The sequence below is a fragment of the Xenopus laevis genome, chromosome 7S (genome assembly GCF_017654675.1).
Source record: "Xenopus laevis strain J_2021 chromosome 7S, Xenopus_laevis_v10.1, whole genome shotgun sequence".
NCBI lineage: Eukaryota > Metazoa > Chordata > Amphibia > Anura > Pipidae > Xenopus > Xenopus laevis.
The window spans coordinates 82,828,661-82,848,197 of record NC_054384.1 but is presented as its reverse complement, the minus strand read 5'-3'; the positions used below and the strand labels follow the sequence as shown (position 1 = coordinate 82,848,197).

Genomic DNA, 19,537 nt, shown 5'->3' with positions numbered 1-19,537 from the left:
ACCTCCGAAAAGGTCAAATTCACCTGTGATGGGGCTGGGTTTCAGGGAATGAAGGTGCCTAATGGCTGCACATCTCCCCCTATTGCACTGATCCTATATCAATGTGCCTTACTTTGCAGTGGTGGGATAACCCCTATTAAATAGAACAGATACTACACTTTATCTTAGCTAAACGGCTGCAAATGAGTCTACAAAAGAGTGCAGATTGTTTTGCCAAACCTGAATGTAACAACTTATTTTTCAAAAGAAAACCCAAATATGCATATTATGGGTTGGATTTGGTTCATTCTTGAATTTTGTAAAATGTGTACTACATAAAACATACAAAGGAGAAAGAAAACACCTGAAGGCCTGATGTGTGGAGCCTACAAAAGCAAGCACAATGGCTAAAATAGCTGACATTTTTGTGCTCCTATCACTTCACACATTCCCCTCTTTGTGTTCAAAAGAATTTGCCATTAAGGCAATACAAGTGATATCTCCAAATGTCACCTCTTTCGTTTCTACTCATTCTTTTCATTGATATGACATGAAGTTATGTTTTTCTATTTTAATCATTCTCGCCTACTCCCAGGCCTGTCCTATGGTTTCAGTAGCAGTGCATGTTTATTGAATATATATATGGCAGCAGCACAGGAGGATCAGTAATATTAGTTTGTCGTTGTTTCTCAACCACTTACTGGCATATTCCCTAATAATACTAGAGACCCAACCCACCAATTCCATACAGTTATGTGAGTTTCTCCTCCAGCTTACCACTACTGTCTGAATTCAGTGTTATTATCAATGCTCTGTTGTGTTTAGTGGCATATTGCTCCCTGTTTTTAGTTAAGCCACAAGTCTGGAATAGCTAGCCAGTTGATTAATGTGCTTTCTTATGGCAATTAAATTTTTATGCACTGGCTTAGTGGGTTCCTGTGTAAATAATGAATGTAAAATAAAGAAAAAAATGTTTAGAACATAAGCAGAAATCAACAGACCCCAAGACGCTGGTTAGATCATCTTCTAACACTTCCAAATGACAGATATATAGAAACTAGGCCAGGATCAGACTTTTTTTTAAATATCTGGCTAATGTAAAACAACAGCATTCAGTTGCAAATATTGCAAGTTGGATCCAGCAGATTGCATAGACGGTATTGGTCCAGATTTATTTCAGCGAGAAAGAGGTTTATCACATGAAAACTCATGGATGAGATTCAATTTGAGATGCAATTCAATAGCGTTTTCACATGATAAACGGAGAGATACATTTTTCTGAACGGAAGTCTATGGGGGACTGGAACAGTTTTTCTCCTTGAATTGAATCTAGTCCATGAGTATTCAAATGATAACCCATGAGATTTTTCTCACTGAATTGAATCAGGCCCATTATTTCATTGCATACAAGCTTGAAGCAGAAATAAATAAGGAAAAGACTTTTGATGTACATGTTCTGATCATTCCAACGCTTGAATGGTATGTACAATATGGACCTATGCAAGCCCCAATAGGAACTCACTACAGTGCAATGAGTCGCAATGTCAGATCCCAGTCAGCTCTGAACCATAAGCAAAAGTGTTTTGAAAGGTACAGAATACAGACAGTTGCCTTTTGTCTATTCCGCCCTCTTCATTCTGTTTTCTTAAATTCCTTACTTTTGTTTAGAATGACACAATGAGGGTAAATGAATAGGAAACAATTAGAGTGTGAGGTAGAGCAAGACATGGAATTACCTTTCCAGGGTCGTCCTTGGATCGAGGCACTTTCAGAAAGCACTTATTCAGGGACAGGTTGTGTCGTATAGAATTCTATCATGAAGAGAACAAAACAAGAATACAAGTTATCAGCATTCTTCTACAATACACAATGAGTCCATTCAGGATACAAATAAATACAGACTTCCCGCCAGCGATTTACATTCTAGCCAGCGGGAAGGCAGTTCAGGGAGATTTGTTGCCGGGCATGCTAAACCAATGAACATTTACAATTGCATAAGGGGTGGTTAATTTTTAGGGCAACTTTTAGTATGTTATAGAATGGCCAATTCGAAGCAACTGTTCAATCAGTTTTCATTATTTACTTTTTTTAGTTGTCTTTTTCTTCTGACCCTTTGCAGCTTTCAAATGACCATCGCTGACCCCTTCTAAAAAGCAAATGCTCTGCTACACATGTATTGTTATTGTTTCTATTCAGGCCCTCTCCTTTTCATATTCCAGTCTCTCAAATCAGTGTATGGTTGCTAGGATAATTTGGACCCTAGCTACCAGATTGCTTAAAATGCAAATTAAAGAGCTTCTGAATAAAAATCTAAATAACTCAAAAACCTTTAATAATAAAAATTAAAACCAATTGCAAATTGTCTCAGAATATCACTCTCTACAGTTATCTCAAAGGTGAACAACCCCTATAAAGATATATGTAGCACTTTTATTTTGTAGTGTGATTAGCCCTTGTAGCCATTTCCTTAGCACTAGTCCTACACAGGATTCTCTGTTCCAAATGAGCACTGGGAATGATTGTGTACATTTAACGGCAGAGACACATGCTCAGATTCGGGGAGATTTAGTTGCTCTCAGAGCACTTCGTTTTCCAAGTGGCCCGAAGTTTCCTTGTTAGGCAATTTTGGGCGACTTCTGAAAATGAAGTGCACTGATTGCCATCCCACCAGCATTTACATTCCAGATGGCGGGAGGCAGTTCGGGGAGATTAGTCGCCCCAAATAAGAGGAGATTTGTCGCTGGGCAACTAATCTCCCTGAATCGGAGCATGTCTCTGCCCTAAAAGAACACAGCTCCAGGGATGTGCTGCAGAATAGAGGGTTATGTGTCTACGGGCACTTAGGGATCTCAGTGCCAAAACATTTATAGAATAATAAACTGACGGGTTCTTGCTGTACTGAGTTTTGTGTTTTTATGATTTACATTCTAGCTGACGGGAAGGCAGTTCAGGGAGATTAGTCTCCCTGAAGAAGGTTTTCGCCGGGCGACTAATCTCCCCGAATCTGACCGTGTGTCTCTGCCCTTAAAGGAGAAGGAAAGCTACGGAGGCATTTTATTGCCAATATATTAGCTGCAATAGTGCAAGCTAGAATGCTATATTTATTCTGTAGAATGTTTTACCATACCTGAGTAAATAGCTCTAGCAACTCTCTGTTTGTTTAGGATAGGAGCTGCAGTATTAATGTGGTGTGACATCACTTCCTGCCTGAGTCTCTCCCTGCTCTGGGCTCAGATTACAGCAGAGAAGGGAGGGGGAGGGGGAAGAGGAGCAAACTGAGCATGCTCTTGCCCAGGGCAATGAGGTTTAAGCTGAAGGCAGGAAGTCTGATACAGAAGCCCATGTGTACACAATAGAAGGAAAGAAATGCTGTGTTTCTTTTGACAGAGGACTCAGAGCAACATTACTTTTGGGGTTTACTGGTATATTTAGATGGACCTTTCTGATAAGGCTTACTTAGTTTTAACCTTTCCTTCTCCTTTAAAGATGCTAAACCAATAAACATTTACAATTGCATTTCTAAATCGCTGGTGAAATGGCACTCCGAGCGCTTTGTTTTCCGAAGTCGCTTGAATTTTCCTCGTGAGGCAACTTTGGGCGACTTCGGAAAACAAAGTGCACCGATTGCCATCTCACCAGCAATTTACATTCTAGCCGGCGGGAGGCAGTTCGGGGAGATTAGTTGACCCAAAGAAGAGGATATTTGTTGTTGGGCGACTAATCTCCCCGAATCTGAGCATGTCTCTGCCCTAAAAGAACACAGCTCCAGGGACGTGCTGGAGAATAGAGGGTTATGTGTCTACTGCCAAAACATTTCTAGAATTATAATAAACTGATCAATCAGTGACAGGTTCTTGCTGTACTGAGTTTTATGACTTTTATAAGCTTGGAAAATAAATCCAATGACGGATACCTGAAACTGCAGCATTCTTACCAATGTTAACGTGACATCTCAGCAGCAAAGGTAAATAATACCCTGGGATGCTCGTAGTCTTTACTCCAGTTTATACCTGTATGTGCACCAGTGTTTTGAAGGTTCAGTAAGACAATATGGATAGACTGCCATTGTATATTATCTGCCGCCTATAAAACACCAGCATTTTCAAGAGATGCAAAAGGGCAAAGTTCCAATTGTAAAAATGTAATTACAGGAACACAGCTGTCATGAGTGTTTGGTTATTAAAAGCGGTGTCTCCTAAAGTAGTACAGTCTACAATCCACAAAGACAGGTGCTGTGTGTGCTGCCTCATTCCCTGCCTGTGTGGTTTCTATATGACTTCTTCAAACAATACAGGGCATACATCCCTTGCTGCAGACTGAGATATACTGAATGCCCAGAATGCAACAGAATAAAAGGGGAGGAAAAAAGTAAAAATCCCTCATCATGTGACCAAAGCACACATCTCTATTTAAAATAATATGAGCATTTTCCTGCATCACTTTTTTGTAACAATTGAAATATCAGTCTACTTCGTTTAAAGGAGAAGGAAAGGTTAAAACTAAGTAAGCTTGATCAAAAATGTCTATATAAATACACTAGTAAACCCTGAAAGTAACGCTGCTCTGAGTCCTCTGTCAAAAGCAACACTGCATTTCTTTCCTTCTATTGTGTACACATGGGCTTCTGTATCAGACTTCCTGTTTTCAGCTGAAACCTCAAGGGCTAGGGCTTGAGCATGCTTAGTTTGCACCTCTCTCCCCCTCCCTTCCCCCCACCCGATCCCTGCTGTAATCTGAGCCCAGAGCTATACGTGAGCAGGGAGAGACTCAGGCAGGAAGTGATATCACACCAAGCTAATATAGCAGCTGCTATCCTAAACAAACAGAGAGAGTTTCTAGAGCCGTTTACTCAGGTATGGTAAAGCATCCTACAGAATAATTACCGTATATACTCGTGTATAAGCCGACCCGCGTATAAGCCGAGGTACCTAATTTTACCTAGGAAAACTGGGAACCTGTATTGACTCGTGTATAAGCCTATACTACACTTTTGCCTGCACAGCTACATTTTACTAAAAGCTGCTCCCCCCTCCCCCTGCAAAAAAAGTAGCCACACTGTCTTCTCAGTGCTGAGCTCAGCCTCAGCTCTTTCTTCCTAGTGTCAAAAGCACTGCTCTGCAGCAGAACAGCTTCCTTCCCCTCTCTCTCTCCTACAGTAGTGTAGCGTAGTGCTCCCCAGGCTTACCGTACTATGCCTGAGGGAGAAAGCGATCACTGACAGGGAGAGCAACGGCTGTTTTCGCATCGAGAAGGCGCCATTGAAGAAGGGCACCGCGCCTCTCTTAGCGCATGGGCGCCGGAACGTAACATGCGCAATGTCATGACATCATGGCCGCCAGTTTTCTGCCTGAAACTGCACGCAGCCTGCTCTATCGCGCATGGATCAGTGTGAGTTAGGCGCGCACGCCTGTCATGCTATTCAGCCTGTCCCAGCACTTCAGCAGCATTACTCAGAATGCTATACTGTACATCTTTGCTGTGCGGACAGGCACAGGAAATAGTGAACGAGCACACAGCAGGGGAGAGACTCGCGTATAAGCCGAGGTAGACTTTTTCAGCACATTTTCAGTGCTGAAAAACTCGGCTTATACGCGAGTATATACGGTATGACTTTCTAGTTTGCACTATTGTGGTTAATCTATCGGCAATTTCCCTGTAATTCCGCACATGCGCAGTTGTCACAAACCGGCAAACTGCTCCAACTGCGCATGCGCAGAAATACCGATCTCTCAGTCAGCTTACAGAGGACGCGGAAGATGGATGCGTGGGACTTCGCTGGAAGAATCTGCGACAAGGGGTAAGTATGGAGTATGGGGCATTTCCCTGGGGGGGTAGTTAGCCTGGAAGGAGGAGAGAGGGGGTCTACGTGGGGTGGGGAGTATGGGCTTTTTGCCCACAGGTTGATTTCTCCTTTAAAGGAGAAGGAAAGGTTAAAACCAAGTAAGCCTTATCAGAAAGGTCCATCTAAATATACCAGTAAACCCCCAAAGTAATGTTGCTCTGAGTCCCCTGTCAAAAGAAACACTGCATTTCTTTCCTTCTATTGTGTACACATGGGCTTCTGTATCAGACTTCCTGCCTTCAGCTTAAACCTCATTGCCCTGGGCAAGAGCATGCTCAGTTTGCTCCTCTCCCCCCCACCCCTCCCTTCTCTACTGTAATCTGAGCCCAGAGCAGGGAGAGACTCAGGCAGGAAGTGATGTCACACCACAATAATACTGCAGCTCCTATTCTAAACATACAGAGAGTTTCTAGAGCTTTTTACTCAGGTATGGTAAAACATTCTACAGAATAAATATAGCATTCTAGCTTGCACTATTGAAGCTAATTTATTGGCAATAAAATGCCTCCGTAGCTTTCCTTCTCCTTTAAGGGAGAAGGAAGGATAAGATGGCCAATGAAACCACTACATTATTTTCTATAAATTATAGTCCTTACTTGGGATTTTCATTAGAAATACTTTGTCACCATTTTAGGCAGTTTTTAAGGCACTTGTCACTGCGCTAGGCCCTGCAGAAGCCACATTGTTTTTTCTTGCACTTTGGTGCTATAATAATTATGTGACCAGAATTAGTGCTTGATCATTTTTCATCATTGACTTTCCTTCTCCTTTTAGATGTTTTACCAGATGCTGCTTGGGTTCAGGGATGGCCAACCCTGAACCCTAAGCTACCCTGACCAAATGAAGGTTCTCTGGGGTAAGTAATGTATTACTGAATATTTTTCCTACAGACATACTATTATATTACTATGCTTCACACCAACTATATGTTGTATGAGCATATATGTATATAGGGTTGCCTCCTGTCCAGTTTCATTACTGTATCATTATTGAGCAACTACAGGTGCCAGGTGAAACTCCAGAGGAGACATACCGTATTAAAAAATGGCACTTTGCATCATGCCCCCTGTGAAAAATTAGCTTATAATCTTTTATGGCCATTAGATGTATCACATACATATGATTAATAAAGCATGCTGAGGAACATTAATACCCATGTATTTGCATTAGAGACCATGAAAAGATTAATTTAACTCTAATTCTAACTATATTTTTAAGTGTAAATGTGAGATAGCCTAAATCACAGGTGCCCAAACTTTTTGCAACGAGGGCCAGATTTGGTGAGGTGAAAATGTGTGGGTGCCGACCATTCAGCCCGACATTCTTTGAACCATTAACATTAAATTACAGGAATCGCGTAGCTGTAATATTTGGGCATATTAGTGAAATGATCTGCCACTTGGTCTATACTGCTGCCTGTGTGCTGAAGGTGTTAGCAATAGACTCGTACTGGCACGTAGAGACGCTATACTTCTTTAGTTTACTGTACTGGCACATCAGTACGTCTATGGACACCTTCAGCCCTAAAGAAGTATGTGAGAGCAGCACGTCACTATGTGCCAGTACGTGTCTATTACTAACACCTTCAGCACACAGGCAGCAGTATAGACCAAGTGGCAGATCATTTCACTAATGTGCCCAAATATTACTGCTATGGGATTCCTGATCGCACTGAGCTGGGGGCCCCATTATTATTAATTTCATGATGGAGGCTGAGGGCCGGTGTAAATTTGAAGACGGGCCGCAATTGGACCCCGGGCCGCACTTTGGACATGCCTGGCCTAAATTCAAAATCAGGAAATATTTTCTTTTTTTACAGCAACATAAAATGAAGCATCACAGTTACAAACTGCCCAGCATTTGGGGGGTTATTTATTAAGTCAGAATTATTGAACTACCTAAATCACTCCCAGACCGCTGAGCCAATTAGACTGGGAGACTATCAGATTTTGAACTGTTGCGGAACTATAACCCACAAACTACTCTGCAGAGACGCCGCCATTGCTGCAACTCGAAGCAGATTCCACAGAAGCCAGCTCGCCTACGTGCTGTGGACTCACAGCGAAATTCAGCTTCCTGCTGCTCCAGGTGCAACAGACAAGCGGCACATTCTGGAAAAAAGATCCGCACCTGTTCTGACTGCTCTTATCTACCACTTTCCTCGGTAAGTGAAAACGGCCCCCAGGGCCTTTCCCTGCAGTTCCGGCGATACTTCACTATCTGAAGCATTTTCTTTGTAGAACCGCACTCAAACCTATATTGTAGATGCCTGCCTAACGTGCGCCAACACACCCCGCTCTTCAAAGATCCATTTTGACATCGATCGTAGAGAGAATTTCTATATGCTTACAATTCTGGGACTACAATGTGAGTGGTTCTAATTTTCTATATAACATCTTGTTAAGACCTACTACACTATATATTGCTTTTTTCTTTAGGTTTTGTCAAATATATCGATTAAGCAGATAACAGCGCACTGAACCATGTCTAAACCAATTAACTAAAGTGGACGTGTGGATCCACATTTCTTCTGTGCAGTTTTTTTTTATAATAAACAGCGCAGAACTCAAGTTTATTGTATTTTTATATATTATACATAACACATTTCCCCGATTTTACATTTTCCTGGATTTTACATCATTTTTTTCTGGTCCCCTGAAAAACGTAAAATGGGGGGGGTTCTACTGTATTTTCTTTAAAAGAAATCCATTATCCACAATAACCCACAATTTCTAGCTTGCACAAGCGCATAGACAAGACTTTTCCCTAGCTAAGAAAAATCCTTGAACAGCATTCAACCAGTTGCCACTGTAAAGAGATAGATACTGTAAATATATTTTTTGTAATCAGTCAGGAATGCTGAAAAACAAGTTCTGTTAAGGTTGAAATGCTTAAATGAAGTACTTACGGAGTGTTTCCATTTCCTACACAGGTTGCACCATATTCAGTTCTAGGCAGCTAGAAACAGCAGCTACTAATATCATGGAAAACATGGAAATTACCAGTCTGGGTAAAAAAAATTGTTAAAGCCGGCCTTATGTCTTAAATTCACTTGTTTGTCGAAATTGTCAAGTGAGTGGGTCTTTACCGATTTGTTTGACCCCCTAATTTTTACAGGAGGAAGAGCACCTGAATGTTTCCCCTGCACTGTAGTCACTCCATTCTGCAGCACTGCTGGGGCTGGGTGCAAGATACAAAAAGACATGGCAGCTTCCAACCTACTCTGCTGTCTGTAAAGAAGTGGGTCTGAGGCCAAAATCTCAGTGCCACGCAGTCCAGTTATATTTTCAATAGACTAGTGGTTTTAGGTCGATGCTAAAACCCATTCGAAATTCAAGAAGCAGTGTTTTAATTGTCTTGAGAATTTGACAATTTTCTGATAGAAGGATAATCCTTCGATCGATGGATTAAAACCCTTCGAATCGAAGGATTTAATTGTTCGATCGAACGATTATTCCTTTGATCATTCGATCGAACGAATTGCGCAAAATCCTTCGACTTCGAAGTCGAAGGATTTTAATTCGGCAGTCGAATATCGAGGGTTAATTCGACCCTTGATAAATCTACCCCTAGGTGTTCCAATACCAAACTCCCTTTAAAGTATAACAGCAAGACAGTGCAAAGGAATAAGGCCAGTGTGCGATCCAAATAAATCACAAATTGCAAGCGCATTTTGCTGAGCGAGTGCCACCGGATTGCCTTTTGATTAGTAAGATGTATATGGAATAGTGGAGCAGCGAAGTTCCCAGATAGAGCACCACACAATTGTATCCACGGAATTTGGGTTTGGATTAACGGATAGTGGACCTCAGCCAGCAGAGAAATGTAGGCCCCACTGCTTGATGTGCCTGCAGCCAGATACATTACCTGAGCCCGGGTGCAGTCAGATGCGGTACATTTTAGCACACAAAGGAAAACTCATTTTTCGGCCCCAAAATCCACTGTGTCTGCCTGCACCTGGGCCAAGGTAATGCATCCGGTGCACATAGGCGGAGGATGATATTTTTTGTTTGAGAAGACTAAGTCTTATGTTACATCAACAGTTTCTTCACCAGTGATTTTCCCTTGGCAGAGAAACAGCTGATAAGAGTCCCATATTACAGGTATGGGACCTGTTACCCAAAATGGTTGAGACCTGGGGTTTTCCAGATAATGGATCTTGCTGTTATTTGGATCTCTATACCTTAAGTCTACTAGAAAATGATGTAAACATTAAACAACCCCAATAGGTTTTGTCTTGCTTCCAATAATCATTATATCTTAGTTTGGCTCAAGTACAAGGTACTGTTTTATTTTTACAGAGAACAAGTCAAATCATTTTTAAAAATTTGGATTATTTGGATCAAATGGAGTCTACGTGAGACAGCCTTTCCGTAACTCTGAGCTTTCTGGATAACGGGTTTCCAGATAATGGATCCCATACTAACACACTTGTGCTGCTTAAAACATTTTCAAAACACATCAGTTATTAGCACTGCTCCAGAAGAATCCTGCACTGAAATCAGTTTCTCAAAAGAGCAAACAGATTTTTTTTATATTTAATTTTGAAATCTGACATGGGGCTAGACATATTGTCAGTTTCCCAGCTGCCCCCAGTAATGTAACTTGTGCTCTGATAAACTTCAATCACTCTTTAGAGCAAGTTGGAGTGATATCACCCCCACCCCCCAGCAGCCTAACAACAGAACAATGGGAAGGTAACCAGATAGCAGCTCCCTAACACAAGATAACAGCTGCCTGGTAGATCAAAGAACAGCACTCAATAGTATAGCTGTGGACACATGACATATGTGCTCCCACCTGCTAAAATGGACTCCAAGTTCTCTGTATTCTTTAGCCTTAAGCTGGCCATAGATGTTGAGATTTTTAAAAGATCAGATCCTGATCGTGAGACCACGATCTTCTCAGAACGATCGTACGATCGTACGAATTTACCATCAACTAAAAAGACCAATTTACCAGGAAAACAAAGGGGAGCTGCCTGCTTGGCCCTGCAAACATAGAGAGATTGCACTGGGACCGACAAAGATTTTTTGACCAGGCCGATCAATTTCCCGACAGATGTCGGCCGAAAAATCGTAAGATGTACGATCGTTCGAATACCACTAACCACACGATAATTGGTCGGGCTTCCCTAAGATCGGTCGTTCGGCAAGAAGAATCGTCGCGTCTATGGGGAGCTTTACCTGGCCAAATAACTACCACTTAACTTAAATTAAAGATATGAATACAAAGAACAGAAAACAAATACTCAGTTTATATCCTTTCTACCAGCACAAAAAGTATTGGCCTCCTCTCAGCATACAAACATACTTTTTAATGCAACTATTAAAACTCACAAGTTAACGTTAGTACTCAGAAGTGTAAATAACGCTACCATAAATAAGTGAGCTAAAAAGCCAGCAAACAAACTACTAACTTTTCAGGTCACAAAGCCTTCATTATTATGTTAGCTGCACCCAAGGCAAATCCTGCAGAAAATTCTACCATGGCCATGGTGAATTGCTCATACAGTGTTCTGCACTTGTGTTGCTCACCAACCAGACAGAAGATATAACGAGTGGACAATTATGTATTCTAGTTCCTTGAATTTAAAAGCCTGTAGAGAATGAGGCATAATTACACGGGCATTGGTAATGCAATTTTAATTCTGCACTGAAGAGTAAGATAAGCTGAAACTTCTTACTCTTTTAAAGTGCTACATTAATGTCCAATTTTATTTATAATCCTATGTAATGGTGGCCATACACGGGCCGATAAAAGCTGCCGACAGACCAAGTCGGCAGCTTATTGGCCCGTGTATGGGGGCCCCCGACGGGCTTCCCCGATCGAGATCTGGCCGAAAGTCGGCCAGATCTCGATCGGATGGGGTTAAAAATCCCGTCGGATCGCGGCCGCATCTGTTCGTTGATGCGGTCCCGCGATCCGACCGCCCGTTTGGCGAACGCTAGGATCCGATCGTTGGGCCCTAGAGCCCACGATCGGATCAGCCCGATATTGCCCACCTCAAGGTGGGCATATCGGAGGGAGATCCGCTCGTTTGGCGATCTATCCGTGTATGGCCACCTTAACTTGTTATAAAAAAAAAAAAAAATCCCAGGGAGGCTGGACTGGATTGGACTAGATAGGAGAGCAGCTTGGGGATACTGTTTGCAACCATCAGGCTCATGCATACTTATAAATTCAAGTGTAAGGGTTATTTAGCTGGTAATAAACTTGGTTGGGGAGTGGTGGTTTTTGCAATGCCCTGAGCAAGTATTTCAGATGATACCTATAGCCTTGTTCATAGATGCAAAAGCCGACCATTTAATGTTATCTTAAAGTGCTCTATGATCTGATATTTCAAGCCATTGAAAGAAGAAAATAAAAAAGCATACTCTACCTTCCAACCACTTCCAGCCTCCTTGTAGTATGGAAAATTATCACAGATCCACTGGTAAATCTCACTTAGAGTCATTTTCTTTTTTGGCGAACTATTGATTGCAAATGTAATGAGGCTGGCGTAGCTATATGGAGGTTTCCCATCTTTGTGCTGCTGTACTTCTTCCTGGTCCAGTGTTGTGTTTGGGTCGAGCACCGAATTCTTCTTTGGGATACCTGTTCCATGGCCATGTTGGCTGCAATCAGAACTTTGAATGGCCGATCTCACTGTGATCTTTGGGAGCCAGTCCATAGAAGTGAGACTGCTCTCTAGCTCTGAAGTCATTTTGAATGTTCCAAGATACCCTATTTTTTCCCCCTTCCTTTTTTTTTTTTTTCTTCTCCAGAAAGTAAAAAAAAATATTTAATTTCTTTATTTCAGTTTCCAGGTATTGCAGGTTTAAGATTTCCAAAATACAGGGTATCCAAAGTTTAGTCTGGAAAAAGAAACAATAGAAGAAATTATAATGGTAACGTTACGATCAATAGAAAGATGTTTTGACCATGTTGTTATATATATTGATTTTGACTAAATTATATCCAGTGAAAATAATAACATAATTTTATGAATTGAAAAAAATCTTGATACAACTCTGCATGTTAATTTTTCTTGAAAGGAGCGGAAGGTCCCTAATTTGTATAAAGGTACATTGAAGGAATGATCCATCTCTATTCACTGATGGATTAAAAGAGAACGAATGCCTAGAATGCTCTATTTCATATTCTGAACCAAGTGTTTCCACCCAGAGATTCATTAGCTATGAAACAATAATAATCCAGGTCTTTGAAGTGAATCACAGGAACTCTCCATCTTTGATTTTATTAGGGCATATTTTGCCTGCCAGTGGCACTGCACTTGCTCAGTGTGCTCTGGGCTGCTGATTTGAAGCTAAGCCTAAAGAGACTCTGACATGATTTTTATGATGTAGTTTTTATTTTTAAATTACACTGTTTACACTGCAAATAATTCACTCTACCAAATAAAATGTTGTTCCGGAATCAGCAAGTGTATTTTTTTTTAGTTGTAATATTGGTGTCTAGGCAGCCATCTCAGGTAATTTTGCCTGCTCATGAGCTTTCAGAAAGAGCCAGCACTTTAGGATGGAACTGCTTTCTGGCAGGCTGTTGTTTCTCCTACTCAATGTAACTGAATGTGTCACAGTGAGACCTGGATTTTACTATTGAGCACTGTTCTTATATCTACCAGGCAGCTGTTATCTTGTGTTAGGGAGCTGCTATCTGGTTACCTTCCCATTATTCTGTTGTTAGGCTGCTGGGGGGAAAGGGAGGGGGTTGATATCACTCCAACTTGCAGTGCAGCAGTAAAGAGTGGCTGAAGTTTATCAGAGCACAAGTCACACAACTGGAGGAAGCAGGGAAACTGACAATATGTCTAGCCACATGTCAGATTTAAAAATTAAATCTGTTTGCTCTTTTCAGAAACGGATTCAGTGCAGAATTCTGCTGGAGCAGCACTATTAACTGATGTGTTATGACAGTATCCCTTTGAGCGGTTCAGACTTTTCAACAACTCTTAAAGATGAGTGCTGCTGCATCTATTGAAGCAGGGGTACCCTGGAGCAACAGCCACCTCCAGACCAGGAAATAGCTCCAGGGTTTCCACATCTGCCTGTATCAACAGAAGCAGTGTACTTGTGGCCAAAGAATCACGCACAGACATCATTTTGACGGCAAATAATAATGAAAACCTGGTCCCTGTGCAATTGCGTGCATTCTGACATGCTAGTGAAAAATGTATGATACTCTGTAAGGAAAATGCTTATTGATAAGCACAACACACTGCTCTGTGATAGAATGCTATGCAGTAATTCCATACAAGGATGACTGTTCTTCAGATTAATTAGGTGAAATCCTTATCTGCATGTACATGAACTGAATATAGAAAATGAGACCAAGGTTTCTCTTGGTTTTTGACCTAAAGGGGAACTATTGCGAAAATGAAAATTTAATATAAACTTCATCGTGTTGAAATAAGAAACTTTCTAAATACAAACAATGAAATACTCTACGTTGTTTCTGAAATAATCAAGTTTATCTTCGCTATCCCTCCCTCAGCATCTGTTTCTCCTCATTCTGTCTTCTTTCAGCAGTTCGGTGTCAGTTAATCATTGACAGTTAGATCCAATGTAGCTTATAGAGGGGTTCCATTTGCCTAGAAGATGTATTTGAGCTCTTTCTATTAAAATCACCAGAAATCCTGTCTCTCTACATGCAGGATTTGAGCAAAAGGCAGTTATTTAGTTATATTGTGTTTGTACTGGAATCAGTTATTTGAGTGAGCTCTTGAGTTTCAGCAGTGACATTATATACGGTTATACGGTCCAGTTTAACCTCCTATCGACTGTGTTAAGGGCAACTGCAGCACTACTTTCCAAATCGCTCGCAGTTGTCTCTTGAGGAAACTTCAGCGACTTAGGAAAACAAAGCGCTCACAGTGCCATGCCGGGGAAGGCAGTTCAGAGAGATCAGTCGCCGCGAAGAAGAGAAGATTTGTCGCCGGGACTAATCGCCTCCCCAAATCTGACCATGTGTCTCTGCCCTTAGCAAAACATTGGGGGGGGGGGGGTAAATAGCCATGTGGTTGCCTCCTTGCTATGTTTTATCAATGTCAGTTTAAACTGACCATGTGTCTCTGCCCTTAGCAAAACATTGGGGGGGGGGGGGGTAAATAGCCATGTGGTTGCCTCCTTGCTATGTTTTATCAATGTCACGGATTAACTATTCAACCAATAGACGGATTTAGCATAAACACATAAAAAGAAAGAAAAACATGCTTTGTAAATGAAGGAACCTTCAGGCATCACAAGCTGTGCTAGCAAGGTTGGGTAAAATGGGTTGTTCACCTTTAAATTAACTTTTAGTATGAGGGGGAGAGTGATATTCTGAAAAATATTTAAGAGCACTGGGTGGTGGTGGGGGGGGTCTATATTGTTAGTCCAAATTAAGGCAACATGCAATTGAGTTTTATATGTTGTTTATATTTCTGTATTTTTGCGTTATACAGTTGTTTTTTTATTCCGCAGCTATTCAGTTTGCAATTTCAGCAACCTGGTTGCTAGGGTATAAATTGCCATATCAACCAAGAATTGATTTAAATGAGACTGGACTATAAATAGGAGATGGTCTAAATATAAAGATAAGTAATAAAAAGTAGTCATAACAATAAATGTGCAGCCTTACAGAGCATTATTGGTTGAAAAGTTGTTCCAGCCATTCTGTAACATATCAAAAGTTAACATATAGGTGAACCATACATTTAATGGTTTGTATGTCAAGTAAAATAAAATAAGGAAGCCTCACACTTCCTTGAACATAGCACAGCAGGATTCTGGGCCATATAGAATATTTTCCAGCATATAAAAGCATTTCTTAGAAATGAGAACAAGAAAATTTGGGGGGGGGGAGAGAGAAATGAGCCCTTACCTTTTGTGTGATGTCCCAAGTATGGCCCTGTGTTCATGTAAACCCATCTGGACAGGAGAGAAGTCTGTAAATGAAAATAAAATAACGTGTTACTTTGGCTTTAGTTCTACATGGCAAAAGACCTTCCAGCTCAGAAACCATCTCTGTTTCACTCTCCCCATACTGCCAACTTTCAGTTTAACCGCACACTCAGGCAACTTGATAATGGCACACTGGGTGAGGGCCCAACCACATGGTTTTAAGGAGAAAAGTGACAGTACTGGTGGCTCAAAGGGGAACTATTGCAAAAATGAAAATGTAATATAAGCTTCAGCATACTGAAATAAGAAGTTTTGTAAATATAATCAATTCAAAATTTGGAACAGTTTCTAAAATAATCAAGTTTACCTTCACTATTCCTCTCTCAGCATCTGTTTCTCCTCATTCTGTCTTCATTCAGGAGTTGGGTGTCAGGTGAATGATCCAATATATCTTATAGGGGACTCCTTTTGCCTAGAAGATGTATTAGAGCTCACTCTATTAAAATCACCAGACATCATTTCTCTCTATATGCAGGATTTATGCAAAAGGCAGTTATTTTGTTTGTACTGGAATCAGTTGTTTGAGTGAACTCTAATACATCTGCTAGGAAAGGGAGCTGCCCTATAATATATATTGGATCTAACTGTCAATGAATATGACACCCAACTCCTGCATGAAGACAGAATGAAGAGAAACAGATGCTGAGAGAGGGATAGTGAAGATAAACTTGATTTTTTCAGAATTTAAATTGATTGTATCGAAAAAGTTTATTATTTCAGTATAATAAAGCTTATTTTTTTTTATTTTTGCGATAGTTCCATTTTAATATGTATTCCATTCAACTCATTGGGAGATGGGAGTGTGTGTTTTGGGGTCCTTTTGCACCAGCTACAAAAAAGCTGTCCGAAAACCGCCTCCTTCTATTAGGTTTTGGCTCTTGTCCTGACTTGTTCAACACTTCAATGCACGGTTTGTTAAAACAGGTGTAGTATTCTTGTTGTAGTGATGTTGTTGTTTCTATGTTTTATTAAGCCTAAACTGCTGCAATTTCCCTATGAAAAAAATACCCCAAATATTCTTCATGGCCTTGCCTTGATTGCACATCACTATGGAACCAGTGTCAAGCACAATAAATGGGGATTTTGTACGTTGCAAGCAATTGGTGCTATGATCTTAGTAAAGTAGAAGTAAAGAAGTAAAGAAAAGGTAAGTTTTGAGCAGATCGGGGTGGGCCAAGGGCTTTTGTTAGGAGTATTACAAATTTACCGGCAGCTAGATTGACAGTAAATTTGTAACATAGGCCCCGGCAGGTGTTTTACAGTGAGAGCGCTGGGGATTTTTACGCTATACATTTACAGTTGGGATCTGTCGAGCACAAAGCAACATTAGGAGATTTCAGGTGCATCTACTGCAACAAAGTAATGTAAATATTGAAAAGTAACAGGCATTGTGGGACACCTAGTTGCATCTCTCACTCAATCAGCCTGCCTTCTAATACTAAGTATTCTGGGTGATTCATTATCTCTGCAGAAGTAAAAATCAGCACATTATGCAAAATGAGTAGATGCTGAACGTTCCTATATTGCACACACACAGTCAACACAAAAACCCGTCTGATTTATGACCAGTTATGGCAATGCTGCTACTTTAGTCCCTGAAGATTAATTTAGCCAAGGCAAGCAATAAGGCAGCTACCACTCATATACAGATGAGTAACTGTAGATAAGGGATACTCCTCCATAGATAAGGGATCTACAGATAAGGGATACTCATCTATAGATGAATGTATGTAAACAAGGGATTGGTAGACAAGGTATACTCATCCATAGATAAGTACATGCAGATAAGGGATTGGTAGAAAGGGGATACTGATCTATAGATAAGTACATGCAGATAAGGGATATCTAGCTAAGGGATATACTGCTTAAGAGATTTCCCCATGGGAATCACTTATTTTAATGTTCATCACATTGAAACAAAAAGTGAAAAATCAAATTATTATTATTTAAAGGAAAACTATACCTTCCCGAACAATGAAGGTCTCTATAAAAAGATATTGCATAAAAAAGCTCATTTGTAAAACCCTGCTTCATGTAAAGAAACCATTTTCATAATAATATACTTTTTAGCAGTTTGTGCCATTGGGTAAACATAAATAGAAAATTGCTATTTCAAAAAAATAAGGGCCACCCCCTGGGATCCTGCTACGATTCACAGTTTACACAAACAAACCATACATGTTAGGCCACATGAGCCAATTAACAGACAGAGTTGTGTTGTTTGCTTTGACACTTCTTCCTGTTACAGTTAGAGTTGCAGTATTTCTGGTCAGGTGATCTCTAAAGCAGCACACAGACCATCATGGTTCGAAATGGTGGTTCAAGTCAAGAGATGTAAAAGGGCAATATTTACTTAAATATAAATATATACACCAGTTTGGTAAGATTCTTTAATATGCCACTTAATTTGATATAAACTGTCTGTTACTTAAGAATTCATTTTGGGGGTATAGTTTTCCTTTAACTTATGATTTCACAGTCAGCGGAATCTGAAAGCTGCTCCATTCTTCTGTGACCTATTAAAGATCCTAGTGATTATACTCTGACCCCTAACTTGCACAAATCCAGCAATACCCATAATTAAAGGGATACTGTCATGGGAAAAAAATGTTTTTTATCAAAATGAATCAGTTAATAGTGCTGCTCCAGCAGAATTCTGCACTGAAATCCATTTCTCAAAAGAGCAAACAGATTTTTTTATATTTTTATATTCAATTTTTAAAATCTGACATGGGGCTAGACATATTGTCAATTTCCCAGCTGCCCCAAGTCATGTGATTTGTGCTCTGATAAATTTCAATCACTCTTTACTGCTGTACTGCAAGTTGGAGTGATATCACCCCCCCTCCCTTTTCCCCCCAGCAGCCAAACAAAAGAACAATGGGAATGTAACCAGATAGCAGCTCCCTAACACAAGATAACAGCTGCCTGCTGGATCTAAGAACAACACTCAATAGTAAAATCCCATGTCTCACTGAGACACATTCAGTTACATTGAGAAGAAAAAACAGCAGCCTGCCAGAAAGCATTTCTCTCCTAAAGTGCAGGCACAAGTCACATGACCAGGGGCAGCTGGGAAATTGACAAAATGTCTAGCCCCATGTCAGATTTCAAAATCGAATATAAAAAAAATCTGTTTGCTCTTTTGAGAAATGGATTTCAGTTCAGAATTCTGCTGGAGTAGCACTATTAACTGATTCGTTTTGAAGAAAACATGACAGGATCCCTTTAAGGATGCGCCGAATCCACTATTTTAGGAGTCAGTTGAAACCCTTGTCAAAGATTTTGCCAAATACCAAACGGAATGCAGGCCTTCATTTGAGTATGCAAATTAGGGCCAGGAAGGGTTAAATAGAACTTTTTTTTTTTGTTTGTGTGATGAAAAGACACATGATTTTAAGGATTTAGTTGGAATCTCGAACTGAATTCTGTATATCCCTACACACAATGCCAATATCATCTTTTTAAAATGAGATTAAGCCCCTACACTGGCTCCAAACGCACTACCCTTGGCATTAACACATCTAGGGAAAGTAAATGACGACATTTATATCGTAGATTTAGCAGAGAGCAATCTTTATACAGTGATACAAAAAAAAAAAAAAAAGCAAAAGTGTCAGGAATCCTAGACGTACATTGAAGGGCTCTCCCACAAATTCCCTATTCCTGGAATTCTGGCTGTTTACAGTATCATTTTAAGCAAGTGGAATCACCTGCAGTCAATTATAGTACATGGCACCCAGGCTCTGTAACAGCAGGTGAAAGCAATTAG

The 19,537-nt window shown here is 40.5% G+C and overlaps 1 protein-coding gene across 3 annotated transcripts in view; it reads right to left on the bottom strand.

Moving 5' to 3' along the window:
- Positions 1-19,537, bottom strand: part of foxj3.S (forkhead box J3 S homeolog) — a 58,249-nt gene that overhangs the window by 15,851 nt on the left and 22,861 nt on the right. For all 3 annotated transcript variants that reach the window (XM_018227916.2, XM_018227918.2, XM_018227917.2), the window contains exons 2-4: positions 15,686-15,749; positions 12,204-12,678; positions 1,716-1,790 (exon numbers count right to left, since the gene is read on the bottom strand). In XM_018227916.2, coding sequence (XP_018083405.1) covers positions 1,716-1,790; positions 12,204-12,527 — 399 coding nt within the window. In that variant the 5' untranslated portion in view covers positions 12,528-12,678; positions 15,686-15,749. The remainder of the gene's footprint in view (positions 1-1,715; positions 1,791-12,203; positions 12,679-15,685; positions 15,750-19,537) is intronic.